This window comes from Mauremys reevesii, linkage group 7 (assembly GCF_016161935.1).
Source record: "Mauremys reevesii isolate NIE-2019 linkage group 7, ASM1616193v1, whole genome shotgun sequence".
NCBI classification, from domain to species: Eukaryota; Metazoa; Chordata; order Testudines; family Geoemydidae; genus Mauremys; species Mauremys reevesii.
The window spans coordinates 93489765-93503338 of NC_052629.1; the positions used below are offsets into that span (position 1 = coordinate 93489765).

Here is a 13574-nt window from a genome sequence, read left to right on the forward strand (position 1 = left end):
GTGGCTGGGAGCGATACCAGATAGATTCAGGTGGGGAATGAGGGGCAGAGGTTTAGCAGTGAGGGGGATTCCCAGCAGGGCAGCTCTCCTGGGATAAGGGAATGCTCCATCCCTTGGGGACTTTACATCCAGGCTGCACAGCTCTAAAAGCCATGCTCTGGCCCTACCCCCAAATCTGGGCCGGGGGCAGGAAAGGCTGCAGGGGGTCAGGCTGGGGCTCAGAACAGGCCCCTCCAGAATCAGACAAATCAAGCTTCAGGCACCTGGGGCTTGGAGCCTTTATTGGAGAGTAGTGGGGACAGGGTGCCAGAGGAAAGCCCCCCCCCGGGAGAGGGGCTGGGTAAGGCAATGACTCCAGCCTCTGGGGGGTGGGCTGTCCTGGGCCAGCCAGGGGAGAGCTGTGCAAACACAGAAGAGAAGCAGTTTTAGCCCTGGGCTCGCAGAAGGGTGGTCGTGTCCTGCTATTGCTTTAAATGGAGCAGAACTGGGAACCACAAAAGGTTAGTGCAGCCAGGAGGGCACTGGACTGGGAACCAGGACTCCTGGCCTCTCTTCCCTGAGCTGGGCAGTCCCTTTTCCCTGTTTACTCTCCCACCTTGGGTCTGTTACGACCGTGAGGTCTTCAGGACAGGGACTGTTTCTCATTCTGTATTCGGGCTGCACCTGGAACAACAGGGGTCTCCGATCTTGCTCACGGGCTGCACTATGCCCAGTGCAACAGGGCCCCCCAGTGTCGGTTGGAGTCTGTCCGGTGCCGTGCACAACAGTCCCAACAACTGCAGAGTCCAGTGCAGATGGGGCTCAGAATCACCCACGGGGCAGTGTCAGGACCACGGTCAGATGGGGGTGCCAGTAACCCATGGGGCACAGCTTGACACTTGCCCCTCGGCAGCGCTCCCCCTCCGGGTAGAGGCAAAGCCAGCGCCAGCCCCACTGCAGTACTGTAGCGCCATCCAGAAGGAGATCTGCAATCAGAGAGGGAGGGATCAGAACTGACTTGGGCCATCATGGGCCAGGCCTCCCATAGGACAAACCCAGAGCAGTTTTGTGCCCCACCTCCTCTGGCCCCTCTCAATGCCTGACAGGGACGAGAGAGGATGGGGGATGATCCCTGGATCTCAGCCACAGACTGGCCAGCACAAATTCACTCCCCCTCCCACAGGCCTGAGATTGCCAGCTCCACAATCAGCAATGACTGGAGCAGAGCAGCCTCAGCTGGGGATGAACTGATTATGGAGCAGGGTGATAGGCTAGTGGGTTACAGTATGGGGGCTGGGAAACAGGACTCCTAGGTTCCATCCCCAGCTCTGGGAGGGGAGAGGGGTCTAGTGGTTAGAGTGGCAGGGGGAGGAGGGAGGTATGGGAGCCAGGACTCCTGGGTTCTGTTCTGTCCCTGGCTCTGCTGCTGACTCTCCAGTGACTTTGGGCGAGTCCCTTCCTTCTCTTGGTGCCTGTTTCCTTTCCGTCTTTCGTCTGTTCAGACTGAGAGCTCTTGGGGCAGGGCCTGTTTCCCACTGTGTCTGTGCTGCGCCTGATCTCGTGGCGGGCAAGGCTTTTAGGTGCTACTATAATACCAATAGAACAGCAGTGTCCTGAGCTAGGCTTTCTGTCTGCCTGGGTGCCAGTCTGTCCCTCAGCCCACCAGCTGCTGACCCTTACCTCGTTAGTGAATTCATCTAGTGAGGGATCATTCCCATTTACAGATGGGGAAACTGAGGCACAGAGCAGGGAAAGGACGTAGAATGATAGAATTGTAGGGCTGGAAAGGACCTCAGGAGGCCATCTAATCCATAGCCCCACGCTATGGCAGCGTTACATAGATCTAGCCCATCCCTGACAGGTGTGTCTGACCTGTTCTTAAGACCTCCAGTGACGGAGATTCCACATCCTCCCTGGGTGATCTGGTCCAGTGCTTAACCACCTGAGAGTTACGAAGTTTTTCCTGATAGCCACCCCTAAATCTCCCTTGCTGTGAATTAAGCCATTTATTTCTTGTCCTCCCCTAGGTGGGCATGGAGAACAATTGCTCACCATCCTCTTTAGTTCCGTTTATATATTTGAAGACTTATGTCCCCCTTCAATTCTCTCGCCTAAACAAGCCCAATTCTTTCAACCGTTCCTCACAAATCCTTGCTCTCCTATGGGCTCTCCTGTTTGTTCAGAGCTTTCCTAAAGTGTGGGGCACAAAACAGGACCCAGCCCTCCAGCTGAGGCCTCAACACTGCTGAGCAGAGCACAGCAATTACCTCCTGTGTCTTACATCCGCCCCCTCCTGCTGACAGAGCCCAGTCTGACATTTGCCCTTTTCACAACAGCAGCATGCTCTTGGCTCCCGTTCGATTTGTGATCCACTACCCCCCAGATCCTTTTCTGCAGCTCTATTGCCTACCCAGTACGTCCCCATTTGATAGTTGTGCATTTCATTTTTTTCCTAAATGGAATACTTTGCACTTGTCTGTACTGACTTTCACCTTGCTGATTCCAGATCAGTTCTCCACTTTATCACCATCATTTTTCATTCTAATTCCATGCACCAAAGAGCTGGCAGCCCCTCCCAGCTGGGCATCATCTGCAAACGTTAGAAGCATACTCTTCACTCCATCATCCAAGGCATTAGTGAAAATACTGAACAGTACTGGATCCAGGACAGACCCCTGCAGGACCCCACTCGATACATCGTCCCAGTTTGACAGCGAACCAAAATTACTCTTTGAGGATGGTCTTTCAACCAGTTGTGCAGCCGCTTTATAGCAATTTCATCTAGATGACATTTCCCTAGTTTACTTATGAAAATGTCCCGTGGGACTGTGTCAAAAGCTTTACTAAAGTCCAGACATCATGTCCACTGCTTCCCCTTTATCCACCAGACCAGTAACCCTGTCAAAGAAGGAAATTAGATTGGTTTGGTATGATTGGTTCTTGACAAACCCTTGCGGCTATTTCTTATAACCCTAGTTTCTTCTAGGTGCTTACAACCTGATTGTTTAAACATTTGTTCCAGTATCTTTCCTGTATTGTAGTTAGGCAGACTGGTCTATACATTCCCAGGTCCTACTCCCGCCACCCTTTTTAAAGGCAGGTACTATGGAAAAGGCAGCCTTTTCCAGTCCCCTGGGACCTCACCATCCTCTAATGGTTCTGAGATTGCTTTGGCTAGTTCCTTAAGTACTATCGGGCAATTTTCATCAGGCCCTGCTAACCTGAATACATCTAACTTATCTAAAATACTATTAAATCGTGGAACTGTAGGGCTGGAAGGGACCTCAAGTGGCCATCAAGTCCACCTCCCTGCACTGAAGCAGAACCAAGTAAAACCTAGACCATCCCTGACAGGTGTTTGTCCATGTTCTTAAAAACCTCCACTGATGGGGATTCCACAACCTCCCCTGGAAGCCTGTTCCAGAGCTTAACTACCATTATAGTTAGGAATTTTTTCCTACTATCTAACCTAAATCTCTCTTGCTGCAGATTAAGCCCATGACTGTCTCTCCTACCTTCAGTGGACATGGAGAACATTGGCCTCTTTACAACAGCCCTTAACATATATGAAGATTGTTCCCACCCCCCCATTTCCTTTAATCTGTTCTTTCCCTAATCTGCTCTGAGATCCTTCCCCCATGCTAACAGTAATTGTGTTAGCATCTGCTCCCAATTAACCTTTTTAGTGAAGACTGAAGCAAAAAAGGCATTAAACACTTCAACCTTCTCTCTCTCTCCTCCATTATATGCTCTCCTTCCCCATTGAGTAACGACCTATACTTTCCTTAGACTTACTCTTATTTCTGATGTATTTAGAGAATCTCTTCTTGTCCAAGGTCAGCAGCAGAGCTGGGAACAGAAACCAGGAGTCCTGCACCCCAGTGTCCTACCCATTATGCCAGTCAGCTGGTGTTGGCAAGGTGGCCGGGACCGTGGCACATCCTACCCCCTCAGCATTGGGGATGGCTCCTGAACCCACCTTCAGAAAATGACTGGCTTGGCGGAGGGCTCAGTGTGGGGAGCTCTGCTCTCGAAGGCCACACCATTCCCAGGAAGGGGGGAGGCCAGGAGTGGGCATAGCCAGACGAGGTGCCACCTGTCCCCCAATGCCTCCTGCAGGTTGCGACGCCAGCCCAGGTCATAGCAGCGGCTCTCCCCAAACCACTCCCTGGTCGTCTGGCCACGCAGAATCAGCAGCACGTGTAAGAACAGGAAGCCGGAGCAGAAGAGGAAACTGACCACACAGGTGTCAGCCATGAAAGCGCAGACGAAAGTTGAGGTGCTCACCTGGCCTGGGGAAACACAAGGGGGTGCAGTCAGTGCTAGGAGCCAGGCATTTCCCAAGGGTGCACCTAGCATCCCCCAGACACAACCAGGTGTTGGCATGTTCCCATTAACCCTGCTCTGCTCCCTGTTCCACTGACATGCGCCTGCCTCTGGGGTAGGGCACAGGGTCTGTTTATACTGGGATATCATAGTTGCCTCTGGAGTAGGAACTGAGGGAGGGCTAGGTGGCTAAGGTGACAGGGGAATGGGTTGTGGGGTTTCTAAGGAGTTGCCTATGCTGGAAGAGCCCCTGAGGTGCACACTCAAACCACAATCTGCAAAAGCAACATGTGATTTAGGGGTTTCTCAGTTTCCAAGGAGATGTCCTAAAAGGGTCCATTTTTCAGAGGGTAGAGGATCAGCAATCTATAAAATCAGGGCCCTTTATGGAGTTTCTGGCTGATGCCCAAAATCACCAAATCTTGATCTGATGTTCCCGCGGCTCGGCTGCAACTCACAAAGTTTTTTTATCTAGGTATTTCCTAGTTTGTTTTTTTGTTTAAATAAAACCAGCTGAGAACAGCTTGGTCCCAGAGGAACCAGTGGTGCTCAGCCCCATGTGGATGGCCCCCTCCTGGCAGGTCCTGCCACAGCTGTACCCATCAGCAGCATGAGCCACGGCATGAGGAGTAGGACGATGCTGTGCAGGGTGACTCCCTCGTGCAGCAGGGCCATGAAGATGTCAGCGTTGAGCAGGCTGGCGTAGAGCAGGGCCACCCAGCCGTGCAGCAGGAGGCACAGGAAGTAACGGTAGTTATGGTAGCCCACACACTGGCCCAGCAGCACACAGTGGTGGTCCCGGCGCAGCATGCACACATTGCAGGTGTAGCAGTGGTGACAGCGAGGGGGCACGTGGGACTGGCAGGTGTAGCAGTACCTGGAAGGGAAGCAGGGGCCTCAGGGGGGTGATGGAGCCTTTCTCTGTTTCCCCACCCCCCCAGCATTCCAATAGCACATAATATTGTGCTTTCCCTAGGGCTGGAAATAGAGTGGCAGCCCCAAAAGCAGGGCAGTCCTAGGCAGGGAGCCCCCAGCAAAGGACAATGGGCAACTGTCCCATCCCAATCCCAGGCCACTGCCACACCCCATCTTGTAGAGAAGCCCTCTCACAAACTCAGTGAACGGCAGCATCTGACGGTGGCTCTAGCACCAACCTAAAGTTTACCCAGTGTTGAGCTGCAGCTGCCCCAGGTGGGGCACAGGTACTGTTTACACAGGGATCCCATCCCTCACCTGGCACAGAGATGAAGCCGCCATGGGGACAGAGGGGAATGGGGCTGTTTATACAGGGATCCCATCTCTCACCCAGCACAGAGATGCAGCCACCTCTGGGGTGGGGTGCCAGGGCTGTTTACACAGGGATCCCTTACCTGGCGCTGAGATGAAGCTGCCTCTGAGCTGTGGGAGAGCCCTCTGCCTCCCTCTATCCCAGCCATACTCACTCCCAGCCCTGTCCCACGGCGCCTTCGGACAGCATGACACCTTTGATGCTTGGGTTGGTGGTGAGGAAGAGGCCCATGTTGCCCAGCACGTTGGCCAGGAGGAAGAGCAGGAGGGGCAGGTGCAGGGCCAGGGGCAGCTGGGTGGGCTCCGCAGCCCAGAGAAGCAGGCAGAGCACCTCTATGCACACGGCCCCCATCAGGGCCACGGTCACACACAGGGGCAGGCATAGCGCGGCATCCAGGCGCTGCCACCGCCCGCCCCAGCCCGCCCGCATGGCTGCCAGGGGGCGCCCCACGCGAGCGCTCCCGGGGGCACAGATCAGCCTCTCCCGCCTCTCCCGCCGGGGGTGACACCCTGGCCTAAGGGGAGGGGGCGTCTCTCGTGGGCCTGGTGCCCTCCCCAAGGTCTCTGCACTGGAGCGGGGGTGTCTGTCCCGGATCGGGGCGCTAGGGAGGCCTCGCTCCTCGGCCTCCGCTTCCGCCTCCAGCTCGGGCGCGGCAGCGCTCCCGGCCAATCAGGGGCGGGGAAGGCCGCTTTGCCCAACCTTCCCTCTGACAGAAACCGCGATCGACCAATCACGGTGCCCAGGGGGGTCATGGTGCCCAGTGAGGGGAGCGGGGGTCGCCGTGCCCGGGGGGGTCATGGTGCCCAGTGAGGGGAGCGGGGGTCGCCGTGCCCGGGGGGGTCATGGTGCCCAGTGAGGGGAGCGGGGGTCGCCGTGCCCGGGGGGGTCATGGTGCCCAGTGAGGGGAGCGGGGTCGCCGTGCCCAGAGGGGGTCATGGTGCCCAGTGAGGGGAGGGGGGTCGCCGTGCCTGGGGGTGGTGTCATGGTGCCCAGTGAGGGGAGCGGGGTCGCCGTGCCCGGGAAGTCATGGTGCCCAGTGAGGGCGGGTCGCCGTGCCCGGGAGTCATGGTGCCCAGTGAGGAGGAGGGTCGCCGTGGTGCCCAGTGAGGGGAGGGGGGTCGCCGTGCCTGGGGGTGGTGTCATGGTGCCCAGTGAGGGGAGCGGGGTCGCCGTGCCCGGGGGAGTCATGGTGCCCAGTGAGGGGAGCGGGGTCGCCGTGCCCAGAGGGGGTCATGGTGTCTAGTGAGGGGAGCGGGGTCACCGTGCCTGAGGGGCCCACAATACCCATAGGTCTCAGATGAAATTAGCAGAGCTTTGCCCTTTTTCAAGGTGGCCACCTCCCCCCTTGTTCCCGGGCCCATGCTCTGTCCTGCTGCCACACCTCGGTGCAGTCCAGCCCCTGCCCTGGAGGTTCATTTCGTGGTACCTCCTTTGGGTTGCTGGTTTGGTACAGACCCTCCCCTGCCAAGTGCAGGCTGGAGACACCCACCCTTCCACATGCTGTCCTGCGGGATGCCCTGTGGTTGGACAAATTCTGCCAGGCAGCGGCAGTGCTGGACAGTGCCTTGAAATCCCAGAGCCAAGCGGTTAGTGTTTGGGATGGAGCGGGAACTGCCATTTTGGGGGATGCAGCCAGCCCCTTAAATGGGCCTGGTTTGCAAAAGGTGGGGGTTCAGGGTTCAGGTCCCTGGACATTCAGGTCCTCCTTTGAGGTTTCTTCTCCTGCCCACAATCGCTAGCCACTTCTGGGAGCTCCCAGCCCGGCCTGTGCTGCTAATAATAGCCCTGGTGTAACCAGAACCACAGCACAGGGAGTGGGCGCTTGACACCTGCAGTGCTGCTGCATTGGGGGGAATCAAAGTCCTCTAAGCCAGCTCCCCTTGTCCCTACAGCTTTCCCTTCCCGGGGCATTCTCCCCACCTGGGCCCCCCTGCAGGTGCCTGGGGTGTTTATGTGTTGCTGGGATAGAGGTGGGGTACCAGATCACAGCTTCTCTGCCAGGTGCTGGCTGGTGGATATGGTATTGCCCTCCCAGATCTCCCCCCCATGTATGGCACTGGTCAGTGACATGTTCTTCCCTGCAGGGGACTTGCAGAATTAGACTTGTGCTTCTTGCAATTATCTCCAAGTGCCTTGTGCAGGGTGTGTGTGTGGGGGGGGTCCCTTGATTTTAGAGCTGGGAAACTGAGGTACTGAGCGGGGATGGGACTTGGTCAAGGTCACACAACAGGGCACTGGCAGAGCTGGGAGTGCAACCCGGGAGTCCTGGTTCTATCACTGGCCAAGCTGCCTCCCTTTGATTTTTGCAGCTGACGCCATCCTATCCCTGCTCCCAGCTCATTCCTTGGCCCTGGGTTCCTCCCGATGACTTAATGGCCTTTTCCAGTTCTGGCACCTCTGCTCCTCATTGGGAACTGCCCGCCCCCCCAGCTCCCGCTGGGGCTTATTGTGCATTTCCTGTCCCCAGACCACCAGCAAGCCACCCTCCCTCCCCTCCAGGTACAGGGTCCCTTTAAGAGCCTGCAAGCAGGGGGTGTCGGGTCTGTGGCCTGCCAGCAGCTGTCCTCACCCTCCCTGGTTGGTGGGGACAGCCCCTCTACACCCTCCCCCTGGCCTTTTAAAGGTGGAACCTGATCCCCCTTCCCCAGGCTGATAATACTTAATGGGGACCAGTCACGTGGGTGTTTTTTGACCAGGAGCTTGGGACAGGGCAAAGCTGCCAGCCAGCAGGGGCAGGGGGATCTGACCTCCAGGAGAAGGGAGCTGGTGCTTTGGGCAAGGGGCAGTGCAGAGCAGCGAGGAGGGCCTGTGAGAGGGACAACCGGGGGCTAAGGGGGAAGAGGGGACAGTCAGACGTGCAGAGAGGAACAAGAGGACAAGCCACGATGACCACGCAAATAGAGAGCCATATCCAGTACAACCACTCGTACATGATGACCGAAGAGTACATGCAGCAAGAGGAGGACTGGGACCGGGACCTGTTGCTGGACCCCGCCTGGGAGAAGCAGCAGAGGAAGGTGGGTGGCTATGGGGGACAGTTATGGGCAGGGGAAGCAGGGTGGGAGCCTGTGAGAGGTGCTGTGGGAGGCGGCGGGGGGGGGGGGTTTCCATGGTGCCCAGGTTTGGAGAACTGGGCAAGGGGCTGTGTCTGCCTGATGGGGAGAGTCAGGGCCCATGGGGGAAACTCAGCAGGGTGGGAACCTCAGAGGGGTACCAGGCATTATGGTGAGAAGCTGGCCCAGGGCCCCATCTTTGCAAGCGAGAGTCAGGTGGGGCTCGGGGGAGGGGGAGATCCTGAGCAGGAGAGAGGCCAAGTTGGGCACTGGATGGACAGGTACGGGGTGCCATCACTGTAAAGATTTGGGGCTTTTGTGGGGCAGCCACTGAGTGGTGCTAGGGGTTACACGGGTGGGTGCAGGCCAGATCTCATCTCTGTGAGGGGCAGCCTTCGAGCGGTGCCAGGTGCTTGAAGTTACAGGGGCCGGGCACAGGGCTCCATCTCTGCAAGGGGCAGCCTCTGAGCGGTGCCAGGTGCCCCGGGTTACAGGGACAGGCAGAAGCCCCCATCTGTGCAAGGGCAGTCTCCAGGCAGTGTGCAAGGTTGGAGAGCCGGGCTCCATGCCATGTAGGATTGTCAGGAGCCAAGCCCCAAGGTGGCGGGTGTGGGGAGGTGATCTTTGAGGCAGGCAGCTGCTGTGCAAGGGTAACTGATACGGCTTGATGCCCCTTCCCACCCCCAGCCCCAGATGGGTGACGCCAGCAGTGGGGAGTTGGAGGAGGCGGCCGCGTGTGTCCTGGAACAGAGTCTGTGGCATCCAAACTATGTCAGGAATGATGGGGATGCAAGAGCCCTGCTGGGCTAAATATACCCACCCGCCTCACTGCGATCTGGGCTCGGGGCAGGCTGTGCACCAGGCTTCTCCAGGTGTATGTGGCATGCTCGCCTGCTTGGGCCACTGCTTGTGCATATGGCCGAGATGTTGTGTGTGCAGGGGCTGTGACTGTGAGAACCTCAGGCGATTGGTTCACGCACACACACCACACACACAAACTCTCGCTTGCAACAACCCCTGCATACACTGACCCACAGCAACCCCACTCTCACATACACACAACCCCCCTGTATACTGACCCACAAAAACCCGACTCACACACACAACAATGCTCCTGTAAACACTGACACACAGCAACCCCACTCCCACACATAACAACCCCCTGCATACACTCACCCACAACAATCCCACTCTCTCACACACACACAACCTCCCTTCAAACACTGACCATCTACAAAACCCCCACTCCCACACACATCTCCCTTGCATAAGCTGACCCACAACAACCCCACTCTCAACACTCTGCAAACACTGACCCACAACAACCCCACTCCCACACACAACCCCCCCGCATACTGACCCACAACCCCACTCCCACACACAACCTCCCCGCATACTGACCCACAACAACCCCCCTACATACACTGACCCACAAACCCCCTCTCACCCCCACACCACAACCCCCTGCATTGACCCACAACAACCCCATTCCCACAAACTACCCCTCTATATACACTGACCCACAATAACCCCACTCTCATGCACACACATCCCCCTACATACACTGACCCACAACAACTCCATTATCATACACACACAACTCCACTGCATACACTGATCCATAACAACCCCACTCTCACACACACACAACCCCTTACATATACTAATCTACAACAACCCCACTCCTACACACAACTACCCTCCCGCATACAGTGACCCACAACAAACCCACACACTCACACACAACAGCTCCCCCCATTCTCTCTCTCTCACACACACTTTCAAAGTGAGACACCCCCAAAGAGCAGTGGGCCTGATCCTGATCTCAGCCCGCAACACATCCAGGTTGTCTCCCTTGCAATTGATGTGTGTGTGCAATCCACTGGTGTGAGTGGGAGCAGGAGCAGGCCCAGCAAATTCTGTGCTCTTTGCCCCAGGAACCTCTGCCAAAGCCCTTGTTCTTATGCCCAGGGTGGATCGGGCCCAGGAACCCCTAGAGCCAGAGCACAACCCAAACTGCTAACCCAAAGCCCCTGGTCCCAGCACCACAGAACTCTTGGCTGAGGCGTGCTGCAATATGGCTGGCGTGCACATTGCTGTTCTCTGTCGGACGCGGGTGCCATGTGTCCCCTCCCTTTGGTTCTGCCCAAAACATTGGAGTCTTTCTCCCCTAGTCTGCCACTGCTGCAGGGAGCTTTGAGCAGGTGGGGATGGTGCAAGGTGGGATGTTCCTTCGTCCTACCAGCCCTAATCTTGATCCCTAGCCCCCCAGGATCCTCTCCGCTTGTGCCCCTTGGGGCAATAACACCAGGCTCTAACGTGGCACCCTATATCCAGGGAGGTGGCCCAGCTACATCAGGTGAAGAAAGGCTATTAGAGCCCCTGTGGCCAGGGGACAGCCAGGCTGCCCCTCCTGGCAGGGAGCACTGTCCGGATAGGGGCACATCACAGCGAATGCCACCCTCCTTGAAGTAGGTGCCTCCAATGTAAAGGTCAGGATGTAGGGTCAGGGCAGGCCCTGATCCTCCCTACACTAGGGCAACTCTGGGGTTCACTGGTTGACTCTGGATTGGTCCTGGGGAAGCTGAGATCAGAATCCAGCCTTGGCCTCGTTGCAGTCAGGGGGTGACTCTGGGGATCAGAATTCAGCCCTTTCTGTTGGCACAAGTCCCCACCGAATGGTGCTGTTGTCTAGGTCGAGCTGCAGGCTGGGTATTGCCAGCCCTTATCCAGCCTGCACAGTGCTACCCTGAGTTCCACAAGTACCACTCGCTCACACTGGACTGCGTGGGCCACCGCTCCCCACCCTCCCCATACAGATGTTTGCCTGTCCCTGCTTGCTGCTCACCTGTTGTCTCATTGACACACGGTCCTGTCAGCCTGTGGAACTCACTGCTACACCCTGAACTCTAGCAATTGGGGTCAGGAAGGTGTTTTCTCCGGGGGCAGGTTATCCTATCACTGCAGGGCTCTTGCCCCTTCCTCTGAGCAGCTAGTGCTGGGTATTGGGGTGACGGGATACTGGGGTAGATGGGCCCTGAGCTGACCCTATTGCACCACGCCTGTGCGAGTTTGCACCGGCTCTTTGTTAGACTCTTGTGTTAAGTTGTCAGGGAAGGCCCCAGTGCACAGGTTGGGTGTATGTGTATGTGTGTGTGGAACCCAGTGTGTCAGTGCTTTGGGTATGCGTGTGTGTGTGCGTGTGTACCAGTGCTCTGGGTGTGTACCCTGGTGTACCAGTGTTATGCAGATCAGTGCTCTGGGTGTCTGTGTGTGCGTACTCTGATGTGTCAGTGCTGTGTGTGTGTGTGTGTGCGTGCGTGCGCACCACAGTGTGTCAGTGCTTGGGAGGGTGCCAACATGACACAGACAGGTGACCTGCCCAATTGTTCCATCTGAGAATCTAACACCCCCTCAGGGGTCCCCATCCCCCAAGCTGCCTGTTGGAGGAATCTGCATGTCTTGATTTTTCCCAGAGTGTCTGATTAAGTTGTATGTTGTTTGGGGCAGGGACTGTCATTCTGTTCTGTGTTTGTACTGTGCCTAGCACAACAGGGGATCCTCAGCACTACCCCAGTACAAAGAATAGGCATTTGATCAGAGCAGGGGATTGTCTGTTTCGAGTCCCCCACCCCCTTGTTAGCGGAGCAGGGACAGTTTCATGTGCTTGGGAAGCTGTTCCTGCTGATGCGAGTGTTTTGGGGGATTGGGAAGGGGGATCAGGTGGCTGCTGCTATTCCAGACGCACTGTCCTTGTAAGGTGGTTTCTATAATAAACTGCCCCCCACCCTCTGTCCGCCCCCTGCTGCTTCCCGGGTGGGGTGAGCTCATGTGGGTATTTTGGAAGAGGACACCTCTTAATTAGGCTATGGCCTAGGAGAGGGGGGCAGGGTGGGGTGGGGGCTGCAGCAGCCCCACAGCCTGGGTGGGCCTGGCTGCTGGGCTCCTGTGGGAGAGGCTATTTAAAGAGGTCTGGAAGGGACCGTGAATCAACTACAGAGACAGATGGGAGGGGGGCACACTTGCTCCCATGGGCAGAGCAGGTGGCTTCAAGAGGATTGTGTGTGTGTGTGCGCCTGTGGGACAGGGGGGAGGGTGAGTGCCAGGGGCTGAGGGGAGTGGGGTCTAGTGGTTAGGGCACTGGATTGGGAGCCAGGACTCCTGGGCTCTGTTCTCAGATCTGGGAGGGGATGTGGGATCTAATGGTTAGAGTGGGGATGGGGTGGGCTGGAATTCAGGACTACTGGGTTCTCTTTCCACTTTTGCTGTGTGACATTGCACTGGTCTCTCTGCCTCGGTTTCCCTGTCTGTAGGATGGGACTAGTGCTATCTACAGACAGGTGTTTGCAGAGAGCCTTGCAATCCTTCTGGGAGAAGGGTTTCCTGGTATCCCTGTCACAGGTGCCCCACCGCCAGCCTGCAGGCCTGCTCTACCCTGAATGCCCTGTTCTCGTGTGCTCCCTCCGCCCTGCACAAGGCCAGTGTAAGCGGTGGAAATGGCTGCATGAGGGGCTGGGGCATGTGGGGAGGGACTACACTGCAGCAGGGCTGGGAAGGTGCTGCTGTTCCGGCACAGGAGCTCCTGTCTATGCTAAGGGCCCTTAGACCCACACAGTCTGACCCCCTGCAGCACCTTCCCTCAAGCCGATTCCTGCCCCAGCCCAGATCTGGTGGCAGAAACATCGCCTACAGCCCTCTGGCCTGGATTTAAAGCTCCCAAGGACTGGAGAATCTCCTCCCCCCATCCAAGGGGAAGCTACCCAGTGGGGAATCCCCCTCCCTGCTAAACATCTGCCTTCATTCCAGAGTGGATTTGTCCAGCATCCGTTCCCAGCCACTGGCCCTGCTAGACCTTTGTCTGTGAGATTCTTGAGTCCCCACGGATCAGAAATCTCCCATGTTGGTGCCTCTAGCCCTGGATTAAGGTC

General features: G+C 56.9%; 2 protein-coding genes across 2 annotated transcripts in view; one reads left to right on the forward strand and one right to left on the reverse strand.

Annotated features, from left to right (window-relative positions):
• Positions 1–260: 260 nt before the first annotated feature.
• ZDHHC24 (zinc finger DHHC-type containing 24) lies at positions 261–6258 on the reverse strand. The gene is made up of 4 exons (XM_039547031.1): positions 5748–6258; positions 4905–5182; positions 3959–4271; positions 261–965 (listed from the first exon to the last, which is right to left on the reverse strand). Exons 1-3 carry the CDS (start codon positions 6020–6022, stop codon positions 3961–3963), a joined length of 864 nt encoding a protein of 287 aa, XP_039402965.1. The 5' UTR covers positions 6023–6258; the 3' UTR covers positions 261–965; positions 3959–3960.
• Positions 6259–8478: 2220 nt separating this feature from the next.
• Positions 8479–13574, forward strand: part of ACTN3 (actinin alpha 3) — a 31380-nt gene continuing 26284 nt past the window's right edge. The window contains exon 1 of the mRNA XM_039481908.1: positions 8479–8610. Coding sequence (XP_039337842.1) covers positions 8479–8610 — 132 coding nt within the window. The remainder of the gene's footprint in view (positions 8611–13574) is intronic.